This window comes from Fusarium solani, assembly GCF_023522795.1.
Source record: "Fusarium solani strain SB1 chromosome Unknown bctg00000008, whole genome shotgun sequence".
Lineage (NCBI taxonomy): Eukaryota > Fungi > Ascomycota > Sordariomycetes > Hypocreales > Nectriaceae > Fusarium > Fusarium solani.
In genome coordinates, this window is record NW_027072148.1 from 2596725 (window position 1) to 2624187 (window position 27463).

At 53.0% G+C, this 27463-nt stretch overlaps 9 protein-coding genes across 9 annotated transcripts; 4 read left to right on the top strand and 5 right to left on the bottom strand.

Annotated features, from left to right (window-relative positions):
* Positions 1-384: 384 nt before the first annotated feature.
* MRS44_012871 (uncharacterized protein) lies at positions 385-1077 on the bottom strand (the record flags this gene model as incomplete). The annotated part of the gene is made up of 1 exon (XM_046277532.2): positions 385-1077. The coding sequence occupies one exon, from the start codon at positions 1075-1077 to the stop codon at positions 385-387; it is 693 nt and encodes a 230-aa protein (XP_046126550.1).
* Positions 1078-2081: 1004 nt separating this feature from the next.
* Positions 2082-2505, top strand: MRS44_012872 (uncharacterized protein; the record flags this gene model as incomplete). The annotated part of the gene is made up of 3 exons (XM_046279707.2): positions 2082-2125; positions 2174-2276; positions 2326-2505. The coding sequence occupies 3 exons, from the start codon at positions 2082-2084 to the stop codon at positions 2503-2505; spliced, it is 327 nt and encodes a 108-aa protein (XP_046126549.1).
* A 267-nt stretch (positions 2506-2772) lies between these two features.
* Positions 2773-5697, bottom strand: MRS44_012873 (uncharacterized protein; the record flags this gene model as incomplete). Its single annotated transcript, XM_046277531.2, has 1 exon — positions 2773-5697. One exon carries the CDS (start codon positions 5695-5697, stop codon positions 2773-2775), a length of 2925 nt encoding a protein of 974 aa, XP_046126548.1.
* Positions 5698-7468: 1771 nt separating this feature from the next.
* MRS44_012874 (uncharacterized protein) lies at positions 7469-7912 on the top strand (the record flags this gene model as incomplete). The annotated part of the gene is made up of 1 exon (XM_065618943.1): positions 7469-7912. The coding sequence occupies one exon, from the start codon at positions 7469-7471 to the stop codon at positions 7910-7912; it is 444 nt and encodes a 147-aa protein (XP_065475015.1).
* Positions 7913-8730: 818 nt separating this feature from the next.
* MRS44_012875 (uncharacterized protein) lies at positions 8731-13104 on the top strand (the record flags this gene model as incomplete). Its single annotated transcript, XM_065618944.1, has 5 exons — positions 8731-8782; positions 9197-9624; positions 9673-9726; positions 9777-12380; positions 12430-13104. 5 exons carry the CDS (start codon positions 8731-8733, stop codon positions 13102-13104), a joined length of 3813 nt encoding a protein of 1270 aa, XP_065475016.1.
* A 525-nt stretch (positions 13105-13629) lies between these two features.
* Positions 13630-20221, bottom strand: MRS44_012876 (uncharacterized protein; the record flags this gene model as incomplete). The annotated part of the gene is made up of 4 exons (XM_065618945.1): positions 13630-13820; positions 13875-14449; positions 14554-19672; positions 19723-20221. 4 exons carry the CDS (start codon positions 20219-20221, stop codon positions 13630-13632), a joined length of 6384 nt encoding a protein of 2127 aa, XP_065475017.1.
* Positions 20222-21323: 1102 nt separating this feature from the next.
* On the bottom strand, positions 21324-22587 carry MRS44_012877 (uncharacterized protein; the record flags this gene model as incomplete). The annotated part of the gene is made up of 5 exons (XM_065618946.1): positions 21324-21735; positions 21780-22011; positions 22063-22171; positions 22218-22459; positions 22521-22587. The coding sequence occupies 5 exons, from the start codon at positions 22585-22587 to the stop codon at positions 21324-21326; spliced, it is 1062 nt and encodes a 353-aa protein (XP_065475018.1).
* Positions 22588-23485: 898 nt separating this feature from the next.
* MRS44_012878 (uncharacterized protein) lies at positions 23486-25018 on the top strand (the record flags this gene model as incomplete). Its single annotated transcript, XM_046267768.2, has 1 exon — positions 23486-25018. One exon carries the CDS (start codon positions 23486-23488, stop codon positions 25016-25018), a length of 1533 nt encoding a protein of 510 aa, XP_046126545.1.
* An 821-nt stretch (positions 25019-25839) lies between these two features.
* On the bottom strand, positions 25840-26901 carry MRS44_012879 (uncharacterized protein; the record flags this gene model as incomplete). Its single annotated transcript, XM_046267769.2, has 2 exons — positions 25840-26331; positions 26380-26901. 2 exons carry the CDS (start codon positions 26899-26901, stop codon positions 25840-25842), a joined length of 1014 nt encoding a protein of 337 aa, XP_046126544.1.
* Between the last annotated feature and the right edge of the window lie 562 nt (positions 26902-27463).

Consider the following 27463-nt stretch of genomic DNA (forward strand, 5'->3'; position numbering starts at 1 on the left):
TTTTACCTTGGGTGTGCTTGTCGGATATGTAAACTTGTCTGCCTCTTGCACGTCTCCCGAGTTCGGGTATTAAGGCGGTGAGATACTGGGCCTTGACTGCAGAAACCTCTTAGGATCACGCTGCACAAATACCTGGTCTCTTTTTAAGCACTGCAAGGAACGGGAAATATGGAAAAAATCCTTTTGTTTCTATGGAACCGTTCTAATTCCATTATTGAATGTTCATGCCATCGCAACCCACAAAACGAAATCGCAAGTCCACCTCTATTCAACTGCACACTTTATAATACATCTAGTATTAAGATTCCTCCTGCACAACTCTGCATAATTCAAACCCCAACTATCCAACCAGTAACGTTCCCAGAAAGAGACCCGCACAGCCTCTTACTTGTGGCTACCCTCACCGATGCAGTAGGGAATGGGGTACTCGGTGCTGTTGCAAAGTCGGATGAGACCCTTGACCCACTGGAGGTTGCCGTAGCTCTGGCTTTCATAGGTGTCGGAGACAAAGCCGGTCTTCTTCCAGTCGTCGGTGCATCCGTCGAGGTAGTTGCCCTCAACACGGCGAACGTAAGGCTGGCTGACAATGACACCGTGCTGGCCAGCGGGGACCTCAAAGGTGAGGGACTGGTCCTGGCTGGTGCTCCAGCTCTCGGAGTAGTCGACAGAAAGCGACATTCCAAGGATACCCTCGAGGGCGCTGACGGAGAAGGACGAGCCGACAGAGATGGAGTTGGACAGGGAGTAGCCGGAAGACACGGTGACGGAGGCCTTGCCGCCAGTGCTGCTAACGACGGGCGAGATGGCAATGTCCCAGTTAAGGAACTCCTTGTCGGAAGTAACCTGAACCTCGCTGGACTTCTCGCAGCCACGGCGGCGGAGCTTGGAAGAGCCCTTGACGGGAGCGGGAGCAACAGGCTTGTTCTCGAGAGCGTTGAACTCGGCAGCCTTCATGACCTGCGATGAACCATCGTGGCCAAGGACGATGACCTCATCAGGGGAGAGGCTTCGCTTGGTGGCAGCGGCGTTGGAGGCCGAGAGGAGGCCGAGAAGGGTGAGGGCAACAGAGGGAAGCATTTTGATGGTTGTTGGGTAATGTAGATAAAGAATGTAATAGAAGACAATGTCTCTGATCAAAGAGTGAATGTGTATGAATTGCACGTCAACGAGCGTAGTAAAGAACGAAGCTTAAAGAGTGTGAGTGGGTTGTGAGCGTTGTGTCAACTCAAATTCAGACGCCGGTGTACCAGTTCCTTTTATCATCCACGACAACACGATCATGTCCAACAATAGACATCTAAGCCACCAATTTGTCGGAGGCATCGGCCTCCCCGTTGATAGTCACCGTTGCATGCAAATCCTCCCATGCAAACTCAAAGATAGAGTTCCGGTAGCAGTTCGGGGATGAAAGGGATGACGGAACCCCATTTACAATGTCAACGTCTTGTAACAGTCTGCCCAGCAAGGCGACCACTCATCTTTCTGCATTCCGTCACCTAGATGCTTAGTCCCACACGGACAAAACTTCTCCGGTTTTCAAATCGACAAGGATGCGATGGTTCAAAAGGTCGATTTAAAGTTTAGACCCCTGCGAACGGGTTTATGCGACGATGGCTATGACCGGAATCGCCGTTGGGGCTAAGATCAGATGATTAATGTGAATGTGGGATGCGAGTTTCCAGATTGGAGGATAGTGTGACGGGATCGGAAAAGTCCGTTAAAGTCCGTTGCTGTATTCGGCGATTGTCTAGTTTCAAAGGTTCGTATTCATCTAGACTTCGTTGATGCGTGCGTCATCATGGTGTTTCAGGCGCGTGGGCTTAGCAAGTTCAAGATTGGGGTGGTCTTGGCGTTAATAGCTTGTATTATAGGACTGATAGTGATGAGAGCAAAGGGAAGGAGGCATTTGGAGTGATATAAGGTCTTCGTCTTCTGCTCGTTGAGTTAACTCTCCAAGACACTCATTAATCTTGTGCTTACAACTACCAACTCTCATTCATTCATTCATTCGTTATCAGTCACTCGTTTAGACTATCATCCTTTGCTCTCAGTTCTTCAATACAAGATACTCTTCATTCAAGATGCTGGCCAAGACTCTTAGCGTTTTCCTCTTCCTTACTCTGGCGTAAGCAACACTCCATCACTCACAAGAATCATATACTAACTTCTGTAGTGCGGCCGACCTGCACGACTCGTGCACCTGCCACAACGGTGACAGCTACAACTGGCGCATCACCACCAACGCTTGCTCCGACTACAACGACTCCAAGTACGAGGTACGTCAACATCTTTCACTCATACAGAACCTAGCTAATGTGCCTTTAGTGGGGTGGTGCCGCCTACAACACTCCCTCTGGACGATGCACCCAGAACACCGCCGAGGACAAGATCGCCGGCAAGGAGTGGGAGGCCGCCTGCAGGAAGATTGCCCAGAGCGGCTTCCAGTGCGCTGATGGCGTTGGAACCTGCTACGCTGACCCTAAAGATGTCCGTGGCCGATGCTAAGCGTCTTGACCGATGTTGAGAATACTGTTAAGAGCGGTGCGTCTTGATAATTGGTTCTCAAGTTGAAGAGGGGGGGGTAAGAGGAGGATGCTGCTTGAGGCGGCATGGGCATGTATAAATTTTTCAGTTTATTGCACAATCTGATAGAAACTATGAAAGAAAATCCGTGATAGGGCCAGCCTTTGCGTAAAGATGAACAACAAATCCAAGCTAAAAGAACGTCCAAAAGTACCAATATCCTGATCGATCAGGCGTTGGACGAAGTGTTTACCACTTGACACGCTTGTTCCTGAACACACTGACCATTCCCATCGGCAAAAGTCCCGAATCGACAATATTCAACTCCCCAAAGCGGTCAACAATCTCTGGCCCGTACACCATGGCCACCCACCTCCAATACGGCTCCATACTGTGCCAGCTGCGAATCTTGGACATGCCGCTCACATTGTCAAGAGCCAAGCACACCTTTCCGTCGTCCTTTTCGATGCTCTTCTCCTGAGGACGCGTCATCAACCGACGGAACACGCTGCGCAGCTTCTTGCTCCTGCGGTAGTGGTTGAACTCGAAATCTTCTCTGTAGCGGATGTACTCTTCAAAGGGCATGAAGTTTTCCTGGTCGTGTTCTGACTTGGGCTTCCAGTCTGGGTCGTCGAGGGAGTAGCGCTCGTTGTTGATGCTTCCGTTGAGGAAAGCTTTTTCGGCGCGCTTGTAGGACTCGACTTCTGCTTCTTCAAAGGCAATGACGGGGTCCAAGGGGGACTTGTACACTTGTTCGCGGATCTGAAGTAGCGAAACGAAGGGGGACTGCAGGTCGAGACCTCCGAGGTCGACGGGGAAGTAGAGGAACCCGTCAGGGATGTTCTCGATGCCAAAGCGTCGGCTCATCTCCCTCTTCAGATACTCGGCAACGCTGGACACCTTTTCCTCGCCATCTCCAGAAAGCTTGGAAAAGACCTGTCTCTGAATACGCTCATGTGTAGAGAGCATGTTGTCCACGTGCTCTTGACCGAAGCAATTTGCCGCCTTGCCAAAGTTTGATGTGAAAAACGTGGCAGCGTAGGAATTCCAAGTCTGAATAAAAGCGAGGATGCTCTTGCGCTTGTCATGGAGCTGCTTATGAAGCTCATCAATGTGCGCGTCCACCATCTTCTGGTCAATCTCAAACCTTCCCGTCTGTGGTGAGAGACGGAGGAAGCCCCAGCGAATCTCGCCTTCGGGGAGGGACTCGTCGATGGCAAGTGTCATGTCGCGGTTCTTGGCAACGCGAATGGTACCGCTCTTTGCAGTGTTGATCTCTGTGCCTGTGATGGTCTTGAACTCGTCCAGGACTTCCCACGTCTTGACGGCCAACTTGTGGTCGTGGGTCCAGAACCAAACGTCGTCCTTGACCCTCCAGAGTCTGTTTCCAGAAGTAGACTGGTTGACAGCAAAGTCAAGACAGAACAGAACGGTCTCGCCAAAGACATCGCTGAGCACATGTGAAGTCGGTGCTCCTCGTCGTCGCTGGCGTGGAGTCGTATTCTCGTCATCGACAAACTTCAGAGGAGCTTCGAGGAATCTCTTGAAGAAACCAAGCCACTTCTCCGAGACGCCAAAGTACTCGAGGATGGTGTACACAGTCTGGTGCGGAAGGAGGGAGTTCCAGTTGTCAAAGACGGAGTGAAAGGCAGTGAGTTCGCCGTAGAGCTGTGTGTTGATGTTGATCTCCGTTGACAGCAAGTGCAACAGATCTTGCTTGAGAGTCATTGGGTTTCTCTCTCCTACTGACTCATCGTCCTCATCATCCTCATCATCATCGTAACTGTCATCGTCATCATCGTCGTCGTCGTCCTCGCTGTCTGAAGGCATCCGCACTCCGCCAGTCGAAGGCGCCGATTTACGACAAGCTTTGCTCGCCAACTGTCGGTGTCGCTTGGCTCCCGTTGTGGCTCTGGCAGTCATCTTTCGCTTAAGACCGACAGCTGAAAAGCTTTCGTACTCTGCCTCCTCTTCACCTTCTGCAACATCCGTACCCTGCTGCAAATTGTCCATAAGCTGAGTCATGAAGAACTTGGAGTTGTAAATTTTGGTCCTGGCAGACTGCAGCGATGGAGAATCAGAGAGCGGTCCGAGGTAGTAGCCGAGTCTGCGTTTATCGATCTTGGGAATATCGGCACGCGTAGACTTCCAGGCATTCTCGCAGCGACGAAAGTCCTGAAAGGCGTCTTTGAAGAAGACACTCCACTTGACACCGATGTACTGGAGGAAGATGGCGTTGAGGAGATCCTCCTGAAGGTGAACATTGTAGATGCCGCTGATCTTTCGTCTCATCTCGAGGGGCACCGCGTCAGAGCTCCAGTTCCATGAGCCCAGGGCGCTGATGCGCATATCGAGGACATCAGCAATCTCCTTGAGGATGACGTGATTACCCTGAAAGTCTCTGAGAACCTCTCGCTTCTCGTCGGAGAGAAGGTCAGACGAAAGGAGCCCTCTAATGACCCATCCCAAGGTCTGCACACCGAACTGGTTGGGAGTCGACAGCTTCGCCTCAAACGCATACACAGCCCTGCGGAGTTTCTTCAAGGCGCTGGCAACGTCTTTTTTGTGCTTGTTGTCAACGCCAAAAAGGTGATCCAGATATTGCTTCAGTGCAGTTTCGTCAACATCAGCTGCCTCAAACGCCACGCCCTCCCATTTCATCCTAGACTCCAATTTGGCGGCGCTACCAACATCCTCAAATGGTTCACCCATCTCAACGTCATCACCAGCAGCACCCTCCTCTTCCTTATCACCCGACAGCCACTCAGTGACAAGCTGTGCGTACAAAGCAGCGTACTGGAATTGAAGGGACTGCATGTCCAAGTGACGAAGGAGGGACTGCTGCCAGGCATCCAACATCTTTGAGGAGACTGACGGGTCACATTTCGCCTGGTCGAGGAAGCGATCGAGGTTCTTGAGCTCAATCTCCAGTGCTCCGTGCCCCGTCTGCTCGGTAATGACCTTGCCGGCCTTGTCGAGCTTGATGTCGAAGCACTTCTTGACGCCATCACTCAAGGTGATGACACGCTTGACAGCATCATCCTCGACCTGGATGGAGGCAAGTATGGAAGACTTTGCCTCCTCGAAGCGGGAACGTCTCTTGGAGAGCTCGTCGAGCTTGGTGTTGGTGATCTCCTGTAGAGTGGCAGAGAAGACACTGCCTGAAGAAACCATGATGTGTATGTAAGAGTATGTATAGTCTTGATAAGGGGTTGAGGTGATGTCACTTGATGGTGAGATGTATGTGATGAAAGAAAACAAGAAGGAGAAGAAAAGGAGGGGAGAAGGATGGAGGAGGAGGAGCAATTTATATCAGGGAGTGCTCGATGAGAACTAGCGTCCTCAGGCCACAGTCTGCGTTGGGAGGGCCATCCTCGAGCCAGCCAATGACACGAGGGTCTGACAGGGTGGGCGTCTGCCTGAACCCAGCCAGGACGTCATAATGGCTTCCTCCTATAACTTGGGGTTGTAATTCGATGAAATTATCATAGAAGAGTTCAAAATTGGTCAAGAAAATCATTTATTAGAGGATAGAAGGTTGTTTTAAGCAAGATAACCAAGGCATGACATTGATATAAGACGTTGGGAAAAGCGGGTCGGCCTCGACTTACACCACCTCCCCTGACCTCACCTGGGTCTTGACGCCGGAGCCTCGGAATGTGTGATAACAAGTTAATATTAGAAATGGACCTCTTGGGATGTTCTAGTGCCTTGGCTTGATCCAGCAATGATATGACCGGGATAGTTGTTGATTGGGGGATTCAACTCCCCGGGGTGCACTTGACGACCCTGCCTGCCCGTCCCCTTGGAGGCTTTGTACTTTGTGGAACTTCTCACGTGTCGTTAGGAGATGACTCAACAAGGGACCAACGAGTATTTTGTGAGCTTCACTCATCGTAAACGACATTGATTAGTGAAAAAAACCTTGTATTCCGAGCTATCTATCACTACCTCATCGGCGTTGCCCTCGTCTTCCTCTCCGCCCTTTCCCTTGTTCTTATCCTCCTCACCAGCCTTGATAGCCACGACTCTACCACTATCAAAGAGAATCATGTACATCTTTCATAGCATCTTGGGCTTGACACAATTGGCCTCACCCTTGTCGTCCCTGCCTTGGCCGCCCTGATGTCCCCTTCTCCGTCTCTCAGGCTCCCAATCCAAGCCGTTCAACTTACTACTAACCTACCCTGACTCTCCAGCATCAACACCTCTGAGAGTTCCTTTTGATGCTGGTACGAGACTCGGTGCGTCTTGCCTCCGGCGCGTAGCCAAGCTTTTCGATGGTATCCCTTACGAGCTCGAGGGACAGCCCCTGGTTTCGAGCTCGGCTGATGGCTTTGGCGCGGGACGCGGCATTTTTGATCTTGACCCAACACGGTACGTCAGCATGGCTTTGTTTCAAAAGCCGACGCTCAACGGGAAACAACTCACCTCTCGTCCACTCAGTGTGTACTTCTAGGCCAGTTGCTTAGGATCAGTCTCGTTGATATGTCCCCCAGGGCGCGAGAGTTACATTTCAAGGAAGTTCTTCTAGATGCCACCGCCTCGGCTGTGAGCGTCTTTCCAATCCCCGGGTTACCGCTCAGTAGTGTCTCCAGATCCAGAGTCTCAACGCCCAAGGTATGTGACTGCATCCCGATGCCAACTCGTTATTTTTCATGTGCCGTACTGGTATTTCTGCAGCCAAGTTCTCAGATTGAGGGCTACGTTGGATCGGGCCTTAGCTATACTCCTGAAATGATGCAGGTGATCTCAAACTGCTTTGATCTTAGGTGTTCTCGGATTGAATACGTCGAATAGGCATGCCGTAGCGGCCTGTGGGCTGCCACCGTCCGCCCCAGGGGAATCAAACTTGCTGAGTCTATGGGCAATCACGCCACGAACTGATCATGACGGTGGGAAGTAGTCGGGTAGCAGCAGTAATAGTCCCAAGGAAGAGGAGAGCATGTTGTTCGGAGATATGGATGAGCTCTCTAGCCAACCCTTTATCGAGATTCCTGGTGGAGCAGGGAGGATGCCATTCGGAGACAGCGAGGAGGAACAAGAATGCCATGAAGACTATCAAAATAGCGAAGACGACGGAGACGCAAGTGACGACACTAATCCTACCAACGATACGTCTTCAGACACCTCTCTAAGGAGCACCATCTCCCGTCAAGTGTGGGGTGATAGTGACAGTGTCACCCAGAGATCCGACAACGAACCTGAGCCTATCGCCATGGAGGAGACGTCCGAGAAATGGCTATCCGACTATCCCCAGTTGGACATCTTCTTCCCCGAAACATCCACAAACGAGATCCATCGTTGCTTCCGTTTCGCCTACCGATGGAGCAGCGAACTCTTCAACTCCCCACCCGTCATACACCCGACACACGCCCCAGCCATCTAGCCTCTCGGAGGGAATGAGATCTTCTTGCTGACTTGGCCGGTTCTCCGATAAGACGTATTTTTTCCGGCCTCTCTCTACTGCGGCCCGGAAGGTGTCCCACGTCTCTATCCAAACCAGGTATAGCTACGTGTCTCTACGTGTGGCTTATCGAAGGGCAAACCAGCGAGAAGTTCATCCAGGCTAGTGTACAGGACCACGGTACGGCTGGACTGTCAACTGCTGCGCGAGAGTGGAAACGCCCGACTGCCAGCGTCACCACTCCCCGACACGGTAACCTGGACGTCGGACCTCGTCTATACCACCGAGTTATGGAATCCTCCTCGTGCACTCATTGCCGCTGTCTAGCAAGATCAAGGAGCGTGATATCGGCCAAGATGCGCAGCTGCGGGACTCTGATGAGAAGGGAAACGCCCTAGGTTCCGATTACAATATAGAGTTGGACGACCCCAAGCCAGCAGACAGCCTTCACCAGTGAGGCGGGCATCTTCCTTCTAAAATCAGCAAACAGACGCTCAGTCTCCTTCTTCACAACAGCCGCCACTGTGTTAGCATTGGGATATGATGCCATGTTTTGTTGATAATATGTTCTTGGTTATAGTTGAAGCCCGGCCCTTGATGGGATAACTGAGCCACTGTCGAGGCAAACAAGAAAGGCAAAGGAAAGGCAAAGCCATCGTCAAACCCCAACGGGAAGAACAGCAAGTGGGAAGAGATTATCAGCATGGGGGTCGTCTCACCCGAGGACAACCTCGCCAACAAGGTACAGCAACCCTGTCTTAGCCCCCCGCAAGTGGTGCACCTGGCGGGCGAGGACAAGAATGAGGACGACTGAGGACGAGTACGATGTGAAGAAGACTACTGTTGGGCCAGGTATAAGTGATCGGGACACTGAATTTCTCACAGGCCGGAATTATCTATCGGCATCTCACTGAATCACCGGCTCACGATATTCTTACAATGGAGGTGAAGGTAATGGCCCCATGATGGATGCCCTGAATGGTGTTACAGTGCGTCACGGGGAAATGATCTTGAAGTGCCGAAAAGTGGGTCCCTGCCGGCAGTAGCGTTGTTTCCCCAGCACCAGAGGCAGGCGCTTTACGCGAGAACTGGCTTGACGGGACGCGCCCGCACGCGCTTTGACCTTCCCGCGACGCGACTGCCAATCTCCATTTCGGAAGGGCAGGCGATAAAGGATCAACCATGTCGACTCTGTGATCTACCATCTTCAACCATCACCAACTCTTGTTTCTCCTGTCGTTGCTACCAATTGTGTGTCCTCGACAGTTTCAAGTTCATCCCGTCTTGATCCGCAACGTCGTCCCGTGATTCACGGCTGCGGACACCAACCACAATATTCACGATCCCCGTTTCAAGGTGCTGCCTCGTCCGTTCATCATGGCTCCAACGACGGCCAAAACGCCCTCCAGGGTGAACAAGCCAGCTGCACCCTCCTCCTCGGCCAAGCAGCGTTCCATTGTCTCCTTCTTCCAAAAGCTCCGCCCTCGAGCCCTGCCCCGGCATCATCACCCCTCAGCAAGAACACTCCCGCCAACAAGCAATCGCTGTGCCTCCGGGAAACCACCAAGGCCAACTCTCTCCCCAAGCCGACTCCCAAGTCAACTCCCAAGACCTCCACCAAGCTATCGACTCCCGTCCCTAGCAGTGACGCTATCGAGCCCCCGAGTTCGCAAGAGAACGAGTCAACAGTCAAGGTACGCCAGCATCCTCATTATTGCCACCACATCTGCTGAACAGACAAGAAACCCAAGTCCACAATGAACAACGACGCTCTCCCAAGCAGCCCTACTCGCAAGGTACTATCTCTCGACCTCTTCCTCCCTCTTCTCTCCGCTGACCCACCCAGGTCAAAAAGGTCGTTAGCTACGCCGAGTCCTCCGATGACGAGCCCTTCACGTTTGGCGCTTCTAGTGCCCGCCGGCGATCAAGAGCACGCCCATCCGTCAAGGATGAAGATGACTACGATGAGGAAGATGCTGAGCAAGCAGAGGATACCGGTATGCGCTACTCTCAGTCGCCTTTCGACACAAGACTCACCACCATAGACACCATGGATGACTTTATCGCATCCGACTCAGACGAAGATGTATCTCGACCCAAGAAGCGGAAGCGATCCTCGAAGCCAGCTGCTCCACGAAAACGATCCAACATGTCATCACCCGTCCCCGCACCCGATATCGATATCAAGGATAGTATCCTCGAGGATGACGAGATGATGGAAGACATCCCAGAAGGTTCCACAGCATCTCAATGGAACTACGACCCAAAGTCATCCGAGAAGCACCCCGTTATGAAGCCAGCAGAGCGGGCCGCAAAGGATCCCAAGTACAAGGAGAAGGCCTATGTCAAGGAACCCGAGCAGCGATATCCTTGGCTTGCTAAGATCATGGACAAGGAGAAGCGCACACCTGACAACCCCGAGTACGACAAGAGAACCATCTACATTCCTCCCGCTGCCTGGAAGAAGTTCTCGCCCTTTGAGACCCAGTACTGGGAGATCAAGCAGAACCTCTGGGATACCATTGTCTTTTTCAAAAAGGGCAAGTTTTACGAACTCTATGAGAACGATGCAACCGTCGGGCATCAGGAGTTTGACTTTAAGATGACTGATCGCGTCAACATGCGCATGGTCGGAGTCCCAGAGAGCTCCCTCGACTACTGGGTCAACCAGTTCATCGCCAAACAGTACAAGGTGGCTCGTGTCGATCAGATGGAGACCAACCTGGGCAAAGAGATGCGTGAGCGACAAGACAAGAGTGGCAAGAAAGCAGACAAGGTCATCACGCGTGAGTTGGCTTGTGTCTTGACTGCTGGAACCCTCGTCGATGGCGGCATGCTGCAAGACGACATGGCTTCATACTGCGTGGCCATCAAGGAATCCGTGGTGGACGACCTCCCTGCCTTTGGCATCGCCTTTGCCGATACTGCTACTGGTCGATTCTACCTGTCTAGCTTTGTGGACGATGTTGATCTGACCAAGTTTGAGACTCTGATCGCTCAAACTGGTCCTCGAGAGCTTCTTCTGGAAAAGTCGAAACTCTCAACCAAGGCACTGCGTATCCTCAAGAACAACACGAGCCCGACAACCATCTGGACACACCTCAAGCCCGACACTGAGTTCTGGGATGCAGACACGACCCGCCGCGAGCTTGGTTGCGGAAAGTACTTCAAGGTTGAAGATATTGATGATGAGGTTTGGCCCGAGGCTCTCCAACAGTTCCGAGACGATGATATTATCATGTCAGCCGTCGGAGCACTGGTTTCGTATTTGCGCTTCCTCAAACTAGAGCGGCCACTACTCTCGCAGGGCAACTTTGAGCGTTACAACCCGATCCAGAAGAACGGAACTCTGGTCCTGGATGGACAGACGCTCATCAACCTGGAAGTGTTTTCCAACTCGGTCAATGGTGGCGCCGAAGGTACCCTGTTCAGCCTGCTTAACAAGTGCATCACACCCTTTGGAAAGCGCCTCTTCCGATCGTGGGTTGCCCACCCTCTCTGCAATATCGACCGGATCAACGAGCGTCTGGATGCCGTCGAGATGCTTAACGCCGACCAGGGCGTTCGTGAAGATTTTGCTTCACAGCTTGTCAAGATGCCTGACTTGGAGCGACTCATCTCACGAATCCATGCTGGCGCGTGCAAACCCGAGGATTTCGTGAAAGTTCTGGAAGGCTTTGAGCAGATAGAGTACACCATGAGCCTTCTTGGAGCTTTTAAGGGTGGCAATGGCCTTGTTGACCGCCTCATCTCTTCGATGCCGAACCTCGAGGAACCCCTCAGCTTCTGGAGGACGGCATTTGACCGTCGCAAGGCTCGCGATGATAAGCTTCTCATTCCCGAGCGTGGCATCGAGGAAGACTTTGACGAGAGTGCGGATCGGATTGAAGAGATCAAGCAGCAGCTGGACGAGCTTCTAGCAGAAAAGAAGAAGGAGTTCAAGTGCAAGCTCCTCAACTACAGGGACGTTGGTAAGGAGATCTACCAGCTGGAGGCACCAAAGAGTGTCAAGGTTCCGTCCAACTGGCGTCAAATGTCGGCCACCAAGGACGTCAAGCGCTACTACTTCCCCCAGCTGTCCCAGCTCGTCCGGGAGTTGCAAGAAGCCGAGGAGACACACTCGCAACTTGTGCGCGACGTCGCCTCTCGGTTCTTCAAGAAGTTCGATGTCGACTACGAGACGTGGCTGCAGGCCATCAAGATCATCTCACAGTTGGACTGCCTGGTCAGCTTGGCCAAGGCCTCGGCCTCGCTCGGCCACCCCAGCTGTCGCCCACAGCTTGTCGACCAGGAACGAAGCACCGTGGATTTCCAGGAACTTCGACATCCTTGCATGCTGAACACGGTAGACGACTTTATTCCCAACGACATCAAGCTCGGCGGCGAGCAAGCCAACATCAACCTGCTGACAGGTGCTAACGCCGCTGGCAAGTCTACTGTCCTTCGCATGGTAAGTTCCATTCTCGATGATACTCCGACACAGTTCTAACAATATCTAGTCCTGCATTGCAGTCATTATGGCCCAGATTGGATGCTTTGTGCCAGCCAAGTCTGCCCGCTTGACACCTGTCGACCGAATCATGTCCCGTCTTGGAGCCAACGACAACATTTTTGCTGCCCAGTCAACCTTCTTTGTTGAGCTGTCTGAGACAAAGAAGATCCTTTCCGAAGCTACTCCTCGCTCGTTGGTCATTTTGGATGAGCTCGGCCGTGGAACTAGTTCGTATGACGGTGTTGCTGTTGCTCAGGCTGTTCTTCACCACGTCGCTACTCACATTGGTTGTGTGGGCTTCTTCGCCACTCACTACCACTCGCTGGCCACAGAGTTTGAGAATCACCCCGAGATTCGAGCACGAAGAATGCAGATTCATGTTGATGACGAGGAACGACGTGTCACGTTCCTGTACAAGTTGGAGGATGGTGTTGCCGAGGGCAGCTTCGGTATGCACTGCGCCGCCATGTGTGGTATCTCATCACGAGTCATTGATAGAGCCGAGGTGGCTGCCAAGGAGTGGGAGCACACCAGCCGGCTCAAGGACAGCCTGGACAAGGCAAAGACGGGATGCTACATCCCATTGGGCATTCTAAGTGATGTGGGCTCGTTGTTGGGTGACAAGGGCGAGATGGGAGAAGGGGGTGTGGATGTTCTATTGAAGGCTATCGAGGCGTTGTAGGAGGGATATACATACATGATGTGATTAATGGGCAAATCCGAGAACATGGATGGACATGGAATGGATGGAACAAGAGTTCCACAGGGTAAGGTAAATGGGGATATATCAGGCGTGTTTGGCGTCTGTAGATGCAAGGCTGAGTGACGTCGCTCTGATAGAGTGCCTGGGATATAGGCGTTTAAATGGTAGTGACCGATTAATGGCAAAACTCGTATGGAATTGCATTCTCGTCCTTGTGTCTCATATCAAAATATCCTCAACTTTATGCATGGTGATTCATACAGTACCTAATAAAGAAGACTTATGGCCATCTTAATAAGTAAATGGAGGTGAAAATCGACACGACTACACCAGATCTCTAATAACAAGCAAGGCAAAGCGGCAACTCCAAAAAGATCAAGGAAATACAAAAACACCATCTGTCCTGATTCTTTACTGCCAAGACCTTGCCATCCCTACGAACCCAAAAATCATGTCAGTTATACTCAATCCCGAACCCCTCTCCCATCATGTGTCATCCAACATCTACTCCCCAGCACCAGAAGCATCCTCAGACACGCCCTGGGAAGCCCGCGACGCCTGCCCCTGAGACTTTGCACCGCCAGACTTCTTCTGTCGAACTCTACTCGACGCTCTGCTGGGCTGGCTGCTGGCCGCCTTGCCACGAGGTTTCATAGTTCTCTTGGCCTTTGGCTTTGGCTTTAGCTTTGGCTTTGCTAGATATCGTGTTAGTACATGACTTGACATGCATAATTGTGAGAGGGACTTACTACCCGGAGTCTTCTTGGCCTTCTTCGTCGCAGGTCCATCATCTTCTTCAGCTCCAGTGTCGACTCCAGACCCGGCAGGCGTGTTGACAGCTTCACCAGTCCGTCGCCTCTTGAGTCCACTAGCAGCACTGCTATTGTCATTGCTCGCCTCCTCCTGCAACTCAGCAATATCATCCTCATCAGGCTTCAGGTCGTCATCCGAGTCCTCATCGCTCTGGTACCTATACAGAGGATCATCCTCTTGTCTTCCCTGCCACGAATCGCGACGCTTCTTACGTCCCCTTTCCTCGGCGGGAATGCCTGGATCCTCCCATGACCCAGGGAACGGAGGCTGACCCTCGTAAGGCGGCCAGGGAATGTTCCAGAAAGGCTCATTGTCCTCGTTGTTGGGATCAGATCGCCACACGGACGCGTTGTTATCAGACGGCTTGGTTGGATAGATGGTGCGATTATAAGCAGGATACTTTGATGTGAACTGCGACTTGATCTGGCCGAGCTTAGCAGGCAGGTCAGCGGCACGAATCCAGCCGCTGCGGTTTGGGAGGTTCTCGGGTACGCCCTCGCCGTTGCGGATCCTACAGCATCGGTTGAGGTCCGAGTGGCACTCGAGCTCCTTCTCGCGGCCGAGGGGGAACGGCTTGGACTCTTGTTTCCGCTCTTGGGAGCCTTGCGAAGACACTTTGAGCAGTACATGTCGTCGGATGGCTCAAAGTCGGGGCTTCCAGGGCCTAGTCTCTTGACCCAGTCTGGAGATCGAGCTCGTCGTGGGCGCTTAGGAGCTTGAGACTCTTCTTCAGGCTCATCATCTGTAGAGTCACCATCGTCTTCATACTCGCCATCATCGTCACGGGGCTGGCGCTCTTTCCGGGGCTTCTTGAAAGGACGTTCTCTGCCTTGGGTCGCTGAGCTTCTAGACTCACTCGCCGCCGGGGCGTAGGCGTCAGTCTCCTCAAGAGGTTGAAGGTCAATAGGGACCAGCTTCTCGCGAGTGCGGGTTCGGGAGGTGCGGGAAGGGGTATCGCTGGCAAGGCCAGAGAGCTCGTCCTCTGATCCCTGACTCATGGCCTGATTACGAGGCTTCATGTTGCGCTTTCTCTTCTTGGACGTTGACGTCCCAGACTGTACGGTCGAGGAAGAAGGACGGTTTGACTCGTCAGTTTGGGCGCCCTCGGCCTCTGTGGTCTCTGTGACCTCTGGTTGAATCGCAGGCCTAGGAGCAGGCGCTGGTGTCCGAGTACGGGGGCCTGGAGCCTCCTCCTCTGTTTCTTCCCCATCTTCAGAGTCAAAGTCGACCATCTGGACCTCCTTTGGATGACTGACGCGTATGTGACGGCGGAATTGTTCATCCGTCATTGACTCAATGACGGCACCACACTTCTCAAAGAAGGGACATCGGGGGTCTTTTGCAGAAGTATCGGCTGCTTCCTCCTCTTGAGCAGTGTCTTCTCGGCGCTCTTCCTGAGGGCGAACAGCAGCTCCTTCGGGGCGAGTGGTCTTTTCACCACCCCTCCGACGAGCAGCATCCTTTGAGCGAGCAGCAAAAAGGGCCATCACCTCTTCATCAGCATCCAAGTCCTCATAAGGACCCGGCGGCGGCAAATCCACCACAAAGTCGTACGTGGCATATTTTCCTTTGGGCATCAGGCTATCCCAGAGCTCCCAGATGTGACAGTCAAAGTGCTTGATGCACTCGTCCTCTGGATAGTGCTCTTTGACCTTCTTGCCAGTCTCTTTGTCATCTGTGGTGTAGACGAACGGCAGATGGCAGAGGGGACAGCGATCTAGAGTGCCATTGGGATGCTTTTTTACAAAGTGATCCCATATCTGACGAGATTGCAGGTACTCAAAGTTGTTCGCAAAGCAGTCGGGAAGAGGACAAGTCATGGGAGGATCATCATGGACAAGGGGGCCAGGATAGTCATACCAGGGGAGAGGATATGTGAGTTGCCGGGGAGGCTGGAGTTTTCGAGCTGGGGTATAGCTGTCAAACAGCTTCTGTTGCTCGACGGGGTCATAGGCGGAGGGGTGCATTTCCGGGAACAGCTTCTTCATGGGATGTATCTTGTCTTGAGCCTTCTCCTTGGACGCCAGTTTGGTAATGACTTCATTGAGAATCTTTTCCACGACGTCTCGAGATACCATCTGAGCTGACCCCGTAGCAGGACGCCGAGGTGGTACCGTGGTTCCTGCTTGAGGTCGCTGGATATTCACTCCTCCAACCAGACCATGGAGCTCCGAGATGATCTGCACGACTCGATCAGGAGCGACGCCAATGGGCTGGAAGACGCTGCCTCCACAGACAAGAGACAGGAGCTCCGAAGACAGTTGTAGAATCCTGTCAGGAATAGCGCCTCGTGAGGTGCTTGAAGCAAAGAGCTGGGCGTTTCCACCCTGAATAGGGGCAGTGCCCGTCATGTCGGCCATGGGGGCTCTGGGAGCGTTCTGCTGCCCAAATGGAGAAAACACCTGCTGCCGTTCTGACCGAGGGACCCTGGTGTTGAACGGACCACCCAAGTTGGTTGCTTGGCTGCCGGTAGATTGTTGCCAGTGAGAGCCAGAAGCAAACGACGTCTTGGGCTTGTCTCCAGCAGGCGGCTTCATACCCAAGGCCCTGATGAGCTTAACCTGATGGTTCTTACGCAAGTGAGCCATCCTCTGCTCTGGCGACCACCACTCGAACAGCGGCTCATCACACCACATACACTTCTTCGCCTGGTGAACGAGCTTGGCGTGTTGCTCAATGGCCTCTGGCTCATCGAGACGGTGAGAAAAGTCGCAGCCCTGGAACGGACACTGCATGGCGCGCTTCAAGGCGATATTTCGGACACCGAAAAAGCTGTTCTGCAGCTCAGCCTGCTCGCTTGGTGTGAGTACGGCCTTGGTCATCATCGGGACGTTGTCGCTCGTTCGAAAGACCTTTTCTGTTGGTGCCGCCGTGATGGGAATGCCCAAGTCGTTGCAAGATGGCCATGCTTTGGGGTCCCAGCCTTCAAAGATGCCAGGCTGTTCAGCCCACGTTCTGGCTCGGTCGTCCTTATCGATGGGTTCCATGGGTTTGAAGCGCGAAGTACGCTCAGCGAAGGTGACAGGTGCGTCTGATGGTCCTGAAGTAACAGATGCAACGTCATCGCCGTATTCAGAGTCAGATGCGAACTCGACCCGAGGGCGCCTGTCTTGTTGACTGCTAGGCTCGCCTTCCTCTTCGGCTTCGTCTTGGGCATCGTCTTCCACATCCCTCATAGACTCGTCATCTTCTCCCCAGAGATCAGCATCAGGAGGGAGTCTACCTTGATCTGGGCTTTCGGTTTGCTCTTCCTGCAAAGGGTCTTCAGAACTCTGGGTTGTCTCTTCTTCCTCACTCTCTATAAAGATCGGTCGCCTATTATCTCCCGGAGTGCGGAACCACTCAGGACGCTCTCGCTCTCCCTGCGGCTTCGACTTCGGCTGCGGCTGCGGCTGTGGCTGCGGCTGCCTCTGTCGCCTCGGACTTGGCTCCCTTGAGAGAAATGAGGGAAGCTGAAGCTTGGATTGGGGATCAGGGACAGCGCGCTGGATCTGGCCTCTAGGCTTGGCCTGATGCTCAGGCTGTTGCTTTGTAGAGCTGGGTAGATCAGGAGTATCACGCTTGTTCTGGCCTGTTGGTTTGACTGGAGGCTCAGGCAGTGGCCTTGCAGAGCTCTGTAGAGGAGGGCCATGACGGGACACTGGACGCTTGGCTTGGTGCCCTGGAACCCGCTTTGCAGGCCCCGAGGAGCTTTCAGGTTGTGCCGTCTGCTTCCCCGACCCCTCTTGAGGCTCAGGGACAGGGAGAGCCAATCCACCAGGAGATATATAAGGCGACTTCGGACGATCAAAGATAGGACTCGTCCCGAAATGCCTTCGTGAACTAAACGCAGACTCTCTCTTTTTATCTTTAGCCTTAACCGTGCCCTTCCGGCCATCGACGCCAACTTTGGACTTCTTGGCGAAAGGAAGTTCTTCAGCGGCAGCTTTGGCCTCTTGCTTGAGCTGACGGGGGATCGGTAACGATTTACTGCCGTCGACCTTTTTGATCATATAGGCTTGTACTTCACCCCATGGGTGCTTATTCCAAAACCAAGAGCGGAAGTCGTCGTCACCGAAATCTGGTCGCACACCCCAGATGTTGCTCTTGGCGATGCTCCGCCACCAGTCCGCCTCAGATGCCTTGAGAAATGATACCGAGACATCACAGGATGTGATTGCGCTTCGAATCGCGAGCCACTCGCCCTCGGTTGTTTCAGTGGTGAGAAGAAAAGCCGGAGACTCAGTCTTGGGGGTCTCGAGGGCGTCCCAAGGAGGCAAGGACTTGAGGAGGATGACATCCTTGGCGCGGCGCCAGTCTCTTCTGTGGTTGGTGGCACTGCACAGAGAGTCAATCAGCTTGAACAGCGTGCCCAAGCGAGAGTTCAAGGGCGGAAAGTCAGTGTATACGTCGGATGTGGTGGGCCAGGCTGGGAACAGCTTGCTCTCCCCAGCTCTCCAAACTGGAAGAATCAACAAACATTCATCCATAATCATGCCTCGAAGCTCTTTTCCGAGCTGTAATCGCTCCTCGAGGAGATATGGGCGGTTGGTCGGAATCTCGAAGCTGCTTATCCTCCCCTTCACAATGATCGAGTCCATTCTGGCAATCGTCTCCTCGTTGAAGGCCTCGGTGACAGCATCTTGTATGACTTCGAAGGCATCTTCAAAGGGGCTCATCCCAGTCCAAACTTCGCCCGATAGTAGATGAGGATGAGGGTCTGGGTAGTAGTTGGGCACAATGACAGCCGTCGTGCTGTAGCCGCTCATACCCATCCAGTCCACCATCCAGTCGGCACCTGGGTTGTTCAGAGGATGGAGCATCTCCCAAACCCACTGCATCTGGCCCATGGCATCAAACACAATAGGCGGCAAGATCTCCGTGTCCGGCTTGTTCCTGTCCACAATGCGAAGCAATCCGTGTTCGGGTTCGAAGGTGCGAGGCTTGCCAAGCAGGACATCCATTGCCATCCGAAAATTGGCATTGAACTGGTTGCAGCCAAACTTATCGATGGTGAAGGTTGCCGTCTTGGTTTTGGGGAAAGCTATGTAGGCGTAGCTGATGGCATTCTTTCCGGGACCGCTCTTGGCGTCAAACACATAACGACCGATCTTGGCCAAGTCCGTTTCAAACTGCTCCGGATGAGGCTCCCAGTGACGAGGGTGTGGCGGATGCTCCCCTGCGTACGTCGCAAAGAAAGCGCAACAATCCTCATGGTCGATGGTCGTGTCACCAGTGAAGTGCTCCAAGAGATACTTCATGGCGGGGCTATCCTCGGTCAGGTGCAGTTCATCGTCTATCGTCGTCGCCTTTTTGGTCTTTCGGTTAAAGTGAACTAGAATGTAGTCGATGGGGTCTTCAGGATCTTCGGGATCGGAATGAGGAGACGTATGGTCCAAACGAAGAATCTGTCGAAGAGCTTTCGCGTATGACCGCCACTTACGGGGGACAAAAGGGACGCAGCCGGTGTGGCCATATAGGTAGATCCATTCGTCCTTTGGAAGAGCTGTAGTTTCGAATTGGGGCCAGTAGTCACGCTTGATAGTATGGGGGAACACGTCGTCAGGGGAAATATAGCCCATGGCATCATCGCCATCATCGCTATCGCTTTCATCGTGATCATCACCATCGCCTCCTCGGAGGCCCATAACTGGCTCCTTCTGGGGGACAAATGTGGTCTGCTGGACAGGTCTGTCCTGGTGGGTAAGCGCGTTGCCCGTCGGGATGGGCATCGGCCAGCAAGGAGCTTCCTGGCCTATACACTATTAGTTGAATGCATGCCAGACAGTAGATTCGTCAACTCACCTCGCAAGCTGTCCTTTCCCCAGTTGCGAGCTTGATGAGCAGAGAGGAAATGCAGCGGGGGCTGAACATTGTACATCGGGACATTTGGTTGATCAAGCCCAAACTCATTGACCAGCTCCTCCAAAAGAGAGGTCAAGGGCTCAACGGGTAGACCAAAGTACATCATGGTGAGCTTGGACACCAGATCTCTCTCAACGCCGCGAAAGCGCCCCTGAAGCAAGGCGTTGTACCGCTCCGTGTTGGCATCCTGAAGGCTCTTGATGTCGGCACGTTCCGAGGCTAGCAGCATGCGAGCTTCGTGGTAGGTAAAGTGCTCCGACAGGATCTTCTGGAGAGTTTTGTCGGATTTGTGCAACTCGGTAAAAGTGAAGTGCATCCTTCTCCAGTCGCGATCTTGAGGCGTGATGGTAGGGTTGACGCGCTTGGCAGCACTTTCAGGCGACACATAGGGAGTCGGCTCGCCTGTGCCAAAGGCGGCCGATAGCGGTATGTCCTCCATCACCAGATCACAATGACAAAGGGAAGAGGGGAGGTGTGTAGAGACGGATCAAGTAGTCGGGGGGTCTATGGTACAATGCGAAGAAAAGGGAGAGAACGAACACAGAAGAGATCAAGTTGGGGAAGAGAAGTCTATAAGGGACGGCAAAGAGAGTGAAGGCACAAGATTAGAGAAAAAGGGTGAATAATGGCCGAGGTTGATGGAGAGTTAAATGACAGACGTGCTCTGCCTCCATGGTGAATTATCTCAAGCAGCCAACTCAGGCAGCAGGGAACTCCAGCCCCTGGCAATACCATTGTTCTTCGGGAGGGTTACCTGGCACATGCTCTCGAGGCTTGGGTCTGGTATCGCGAACAAAGAAAGAGTGCTTTCTTTGAGGACTGAAAGGGTGGTCTGTGAATGCTATCGGTATTGCCGGTCTTTGGGGTTGGCGCAGTTACTGCGGTAATCACAGTCCTATTTCCTGTGTCAACGCCCAATTGAAGTACTATTCCTTATAAATCCAGTCAAAAGTGAAAGCTGAGAGAAAGTTTCATACAGTCACAAATTGTCGCGACAGCTTCACTCACTGTGGTTGACAGAACTCGAGGGTGACCACCTAGTTGGCTGCCAACGTCTGTGTGCCCACCATTTCAAGTGACCGATCCGGAAGAGGATCTCAATAAAGCCTGCAACGGTGTAAAATTAGCAATGATCCAAGGGAGTGCACGTCCTAGCCACATCCCAGCCGCCCTTCAGTTGCAAGTTGTCTGTCTTTCTTTGTTAGCCGTCACGCTCTTGGTGCAAGCCAAAAGAGGGGAAGGCATCCGCCAGCCTTGACGCTGAACAAAGGATATCGAAGGTTCCAGTTGAGTAACCCTGCATGGATCAATTCAGGTCCCAACATCCTCTGTAATCTCTTTGTCTCCGAGAATGGGTCTTCTGATCAGTCGGATTGCGGTCGCGCATTCACGGAGAAGGCGGTGATTGAGAAGCTGAATGAAATGGTTGATTTGAGTATTGTCAGTCAATTGCTGATTGCCGGTCTTTGTCGACAGCTGTACACTCCCGTCAACGGGCCGTTGCGACTGAGTTATTGACAATCATCGGTCGGCACCCGTCGTTATCCAGCATGCTGCTTCACCAGTTCCTCCAGTTTCTCTTGAAAGCCGGCAAAGTAATTGATGGCCTGGATGATCTTTCCTTCGCTCGCACCGAAACCACTTCTGGTAAAAGCGAGCCTCCATGCGCTTTCGTCTTTGACGAGAGCACCGTAATCTCTCGTCTCCCAGCTCTTGTTCGCAGGTCCTTGAGCAAAGTACTCTCCCAGGATCCCATTCCAGCTTGACAGGTCGGTGGAAGCCAGTCCGCGGAGCAGGTTGGGTGAGATGGTGACATGCTGGATGCCTGCAAGCTGCATCACTTCATCGACAGAAGTGAGTGAAGCAGCGAGGACCTGGGTGCGGAAAGAGTGGCTAATGTAGTACGCTTGTGCCTCTCGGCAAAAGTCGAAGGCTTTGTTTTGGTCCACGTACCTACGATTGTCAGCAGGGAACAGGCATGTCAAAGGGAGACATACCCCTCTTCAAAGTGAACCTTGAGTTCATTCACGTAGGGGGCAATGTAGGTGCATTGTGCCTCAGCCGCCAACGCTGCTTGCTCCATGCAAAACATGGTGGTCGCAAGAGTTGCGATGCCTTTCATCTCAAGACTCCGACAAGCTTGGAGACCCTCCCATGTGGAGGGAATTTTGATGCACACCCTCTTTGTGTCAAAGCCGGGCGCCAGTGCTTTGAAGATGTCGATGATTCCTGATAACATGTTAGCAAGGGGATGAAATCAGGTCAAGGACAAGAGCTCACTGTAGGCGTTGTCAATTGTCCCAGCTGCTGAGTATGACAGCTTGGGGTTGGTCTGAATGTGCACATAGCCCGTCAAGTTAGGCAGTGTCAATAGTTGCAGTTTGACCATCTTCTCTCATGTTAGATCATCTTCGCCTTGCGAGAAGCCTTCATACCAGAATCTCAACCACGAACTCTTCAAAGGTCGCGGAGCCTTGCAGCCCTTTCAGAGCCTCCCGTGCATCTCGAATGACCTCTGCGATCAAAGACTCATGGTGCAATAGGGATTGGCCAGCGAGTGGCCGAGAAACCTCAAAGAACGCAATGGCCTTGGACTTGTCAGCACCACACAGTACACAGACGGGGTGACCGACCTGGTTAGAAGTGCAATCCACGAAAGGACCCAGCTCCCGAGCAACTAGATTTACCAGTCAGTTTCTCAATGCCGTGCTAATATAGCATGTCCGAGCAGTCCGTACCGTCACTGTCAAGAGTGTCGCAGTCGACCTGGCTGGTCTGACGAAGAGCATCAAGGAGAGTCGACATTGTCAAAGGGACGGCGCTGGAACAATCGAAGCACGAAATTAATCGCAATATATTCTTCAGAATGTGCTATAGTCACATCGAAGCATCTAAAGACGAAGATATTTGAACGTTTCGAGACAGGTGAGCCGCATTCGGTGACCCATACTAATGTCGACAGACACCCCACCTTGTTGATCTGGGAGGACATCCGACGGCCTCGAGCCGAAAGTCAATCGGTGATTCGCTCGGCTTGGCTTCCCAAAAGGTTCAAAGGCGTCGTTCTCGTCTCCATTGCCCTGACGGTGCGGCTGCGACTGCCATCAGAAGCACGACGCCCATATGCGCGAAGCTTCATGGGTGCGAGAAAGCTTTTCCAGACCCATTCTAGGCTTCCGTTTTTCGAAGCTCCGCTAGTGTCTTTCACCAATGTCGACGCAGAGAGTCGATCATGTGGTGGAATGCGTGGGTCGTGGTATGGAGGTTGTGTCTTGAGACCCAGAGAACCACTCGGCCTGGGACACGATCAACATCTCTGGAGAACCACCCCGGCACTTGCCGATGGCAGCTGCTGCAGCTGTGAGACGGCAGGATGGGTCCTCTGCTGCAATCATTGCATTTAGCCGGAATCAATCTGCAGAGAAAGAACATGATAAGAAGATGGTGTGCAGGGCGTGGAAGAGACAACAACGTGGGGGCGTCTGAGAGCAAGTGCGGGCACCCACGTGACTGGTCACGTTTCACTTCCTTTTCCCCAGACACTTCCTGATTGGGTCAACCCACCAAGAAATCTGCCATCAGAGTCGAACCATCCATCCAATCCACGACCAGCTTACTCTATTCAAAGAACCTCTTCGGCTCCGCGAGTCGGTTATGGATTGAGTCTCGTCGACGACGGCCATGAACCCATCGCCCGGCGATCATGCGACCACCACGATGCCTCGTCCCCGCCGCGGAGCTCCAGTCCTTGCTCCTCAAGGCTCCGAGGACCGGCCCATCGCGACGATGGATGTCTGCCGCCGCCGCTTTTCCTGCGCCTAGGATGGTCGCTTCCACTTCGTCCAAGTGTGCACCGTTTTTCCTATCCAACAGGCTCTTTGACCGATCCAATTGCCTCGATTTCGTCATCCTCCGCCGTGCCAATGGCATCTACTCTACCTCTGCCTCAGCATCCGTAACACCCGATTCGACAGTATCGTCAACTACCTCAAATGCCTCCAATTCCTCTCAATCCGAACCTGAGCTTGCCCCTCACCGACGACGACAAGCTGAACGCCGCGAAAAAGCTGCTGCTGCCGCCGCCGCTCAGGGAGAAACCCCTCTTCCTCCAGATGCCTCATCTCTTCTTACAAGCCATGCCGCTTCGCACCCCACCGACTCTCTCCGACGGCACTTTTCCACCTTTCTCTCCCTCTCGAAACCCCGATTGACGATGCTCGTTGTTCTTACCGCAATGGCTACATATGCGCTCTATCCCGTCCCCGAGATGCTTTCCCCGAGCACTACCGAGACCCCGAGTCTGAGCCCGCTCACATTATTATTCCTCACGACCGGCACGGCTCTTTGCTCCGCTAGCGCGAATACCTTCAACATGCTGTACGAGCCCAAGACCGATGCCAAGATGACCCGAACTCGCAACCGTCCACTCGTCCGAGGCCTCATCTCAAAGCGGAGCGCCATTATTTTCGGAGTCCTGTCTGGTATCATTGGAACGGGTGCCCTTTATGTTGGTGTCAACCCCACTGTGTCCGGACTCGGTTTCGCCAATATTGTCATTTATGCCGGCATGTATACGCCTCTTAAGGCAGTCACGGCTTTCAACACCTGGGTTGGTGCCGTTGTTGGAGGCATTCCTCCTCTAATGGGTTGGGCTGCGGCTGCTGGCGAGACTGCTACCAAGGACGGCTCCTGGAGGGAGCTCCTGTTTGCTAATGACGGCTCGTCCATTGGCGGTTGGGTCATGGCAGGGTTGCTCTTTGCATGGCAGTTCCCCCACTTTATGGCTTTGAGCTGGCCCATCCGTGAGGAGTACAAAAATGCTGGACTTCGCATGTTGGCATGGACAAACCCAGCCCGGAATGGGCGTGTCGCTCTGCGATACAGTATCGTCTTTATTCCCCTCTGCATATCGCTCTGCGCCGCAGGAGTCACAGAGTGGTCTTTTGCCGTTACCAGTCTTCCCATCAATGCCTGGCTCGTGCGAGAGGCCGTGCGCTTCTGGAAGTACGAGGGTCACAAGGGCAGCGCCCGGGGTCTCTTCTGGGCCAGTGTGTGGCATCTTCCTGGTGTCATGATCCTTGCTCTGCTGCATAAGAAGGGCATGTGGAGTAGGGTATGGAGGAGCATCTTCGGTGAGGAGGACGGCGAGTGGGAAGAGGAAGAGTTGGATGAGATGGTGAGCATGGCTGTGGAGAGCACGGGCAGCAGGTTACAGAGTGAGAAGCCCACTCGGTGATGTAGGATGGACGAGTAAATGGATGTAACAACAATTGTATGAGTGATGGTGGGAATGAGGTCAATGTCATGGGCTGTAGTTGTGGTTCTTGTGATGCCGTCTCTTACACACTACTCATCATATGCATCACTGTAGACTATCATGTTAATAACATTTCAAGACATTAGTCTGTAGAGTATCTAAGGCCCAGCAAGCCTATTTATTCATCAACCATCTCGAAGGATCAATCTTGGTGTATCTATAGTCACAATACCATATCCGAACCCAGTTGAACGCAGAAAAAGCTTGTATTCCCGATATCGCATGTCTCAAAAAACAGTAAAGACAAGGCGCTGCTAGATCAGCCGACATGCTTCGTGTCATGGTATCTCTATCTCTAGTTGTACAAAGGAAAACGTAAGCATTCCCCCGTCCCTCCTCTTTCGAACCACCGTTTTTGAACAAAGCCAAATGCACACAAAAAGTAAACAGAAAACATTAATGCAGAAAATATCCAACGCCAAACACACGCACACAGAAAAAACAAGTAGACAAAAAGACCCAGTCGTGCGTGATCGTCGTTATAGTTTGTCCCAGGAGCGCCAGAAACACCAAAAACTCGCCCGTGCTGCTGCTCGCCATGCAGTAAAAAGGACTGGAACCGCCAACATGATGATGTTGGAAACAGACAAAGAAAAGAATGGACAGCGGCAGGTGGGGTTTGTTTGTGAGAGAGAAGAAGTAGATGAGGATGTGTTGGGTGAAAGTCGGAGAGTGAGTGAGAGAGTAAGGAGAAGGGTGAGAGCCATGATGAGTGGTCATTAGACATTGGCTCGTGGTCATTAGACATTGGCTCGTGGTCGGTTAATGAGGTTCCCAATGCCCATATCTGAGCTCTGGGGTCGTTGTGTCGTCAAGTACTGTTGCGGGCTGTTACCCTGACTGTGCCCATTCCCAGCATGAGCTGCATACCCATGGCCGGCGCTGGCACTGGAGCTCACGCTCGACGAGTACCCGTGTCCCCCGTAGCCGCCTCCGTACGCGGCGGCGGCTGCGGCTGCCATGCCGTACTGAGCGTTGCCGAGCGCCGCCATCTGGGCCTGCGACTGCAGCTGGTGGAACGAGGCGGTGGCCGAGGCGGGCACCGAGTGCACGACCGACGAGGTTGTCTCGGGGCTGCTATAGGATGCGTCTAGTTCGTCAACGGGTGTCAGGCCCATGCCGGAGATGCCGCTGTCGTCGTCATACCCTGAGAGAGCGCCGGACTCGAGACGGTCGCGGCGAGCAGCGGCGCGGGCGGCGCTTTGAAGATTCTTGAGGCCATTAGACATGCACTGGAAGTATGTTAGTATTGTAAATATTCAGGGACACTGAGTGCTCACCTTGGCCTCAACAACATTCCACTTCTCGCCTGTTCGAGCGGCGAGTCCACTCCAAATCTCCTTCCTCATGGCCATGTACTCCTTGGCCAGCCGTTGGAGCTTCAGGTTATCCCAGTCATCAGCGCCCTTGCGCTCCATCAACCTCTCGTGGCGCTTGCGGCAAGCATTGGGGGTCTTTGTGGGAAAGTAGTTGGCCTGGATCTGGCCCCAGTTGAGGCCTTGCATCCTCGCCGTGAGCAGCTGCTGATCATCCTGAGGAGTCCATGCTCCCGAGCTTGCTCGGTGCTGCACCGGAGGGGGCACCGACACAGTCGGCGCTGTGTTCGTATAGGACTCGTAGGTGGGCTGCTGGGCCTGGGTCTGAAGGGCCATTGAGGAGGTAGTAGTAGTGGGGATGTTGTAGTATGTGGATGGCATGGTCATCCGGTGCTGGTTATACAGAGGAGAAGGAGCAAGAGAAACAGGAAGACCAGGATTGTAGCGGTTCTGGGGGTTGCTGGGAGCGCGAGTGTGTTTCGGCATGATGAAGAAAAGGAAGAAAGAAATGTAGAGATAGGTAGAAGAGAAGAGGATCCCGTTGATGAAGGATCCAGTTGTAACAAGAGATTACGGATTAAGCGTAAGAGAGAGGGTAAGGCCTGGGTCAACCGGCCTGGGTCTGCTTGGTCCGGTCTTGAAGATGGTGGCCCGGAGGTTCAAGTGTGTAATCGGCCGAAGCGATAAAGATTGAGATGCCAAAAGGAAATCAACGATTGGGTTTCAGAGAGTCAAGGAAATAATAGGAAATTTTTTGAAGCCCAGATGATGAAAGCGACAGATGGAATATCGACCAAAGGAGAATGAACCAAGAACGGAAAGGAAAGGAGAAAAAATAGGAATGATGCTGTATAGCGAAGGAAAGGTTGTCTGAGGAGAGAGGAGAAAGAGGCCATGAGAAGGCCGGATATGAGGCAAGCTTTAAGCACCCCCGCGACGCCATCGCAGAGTGGATCGTTCGCCCGAAAGCTGAGGCAAAAGATACCATGTACCCAATCTAGCCCTGGGCGGCTCTGGCAATGAGTGAAACAGGGCAAAGAGGGACGAC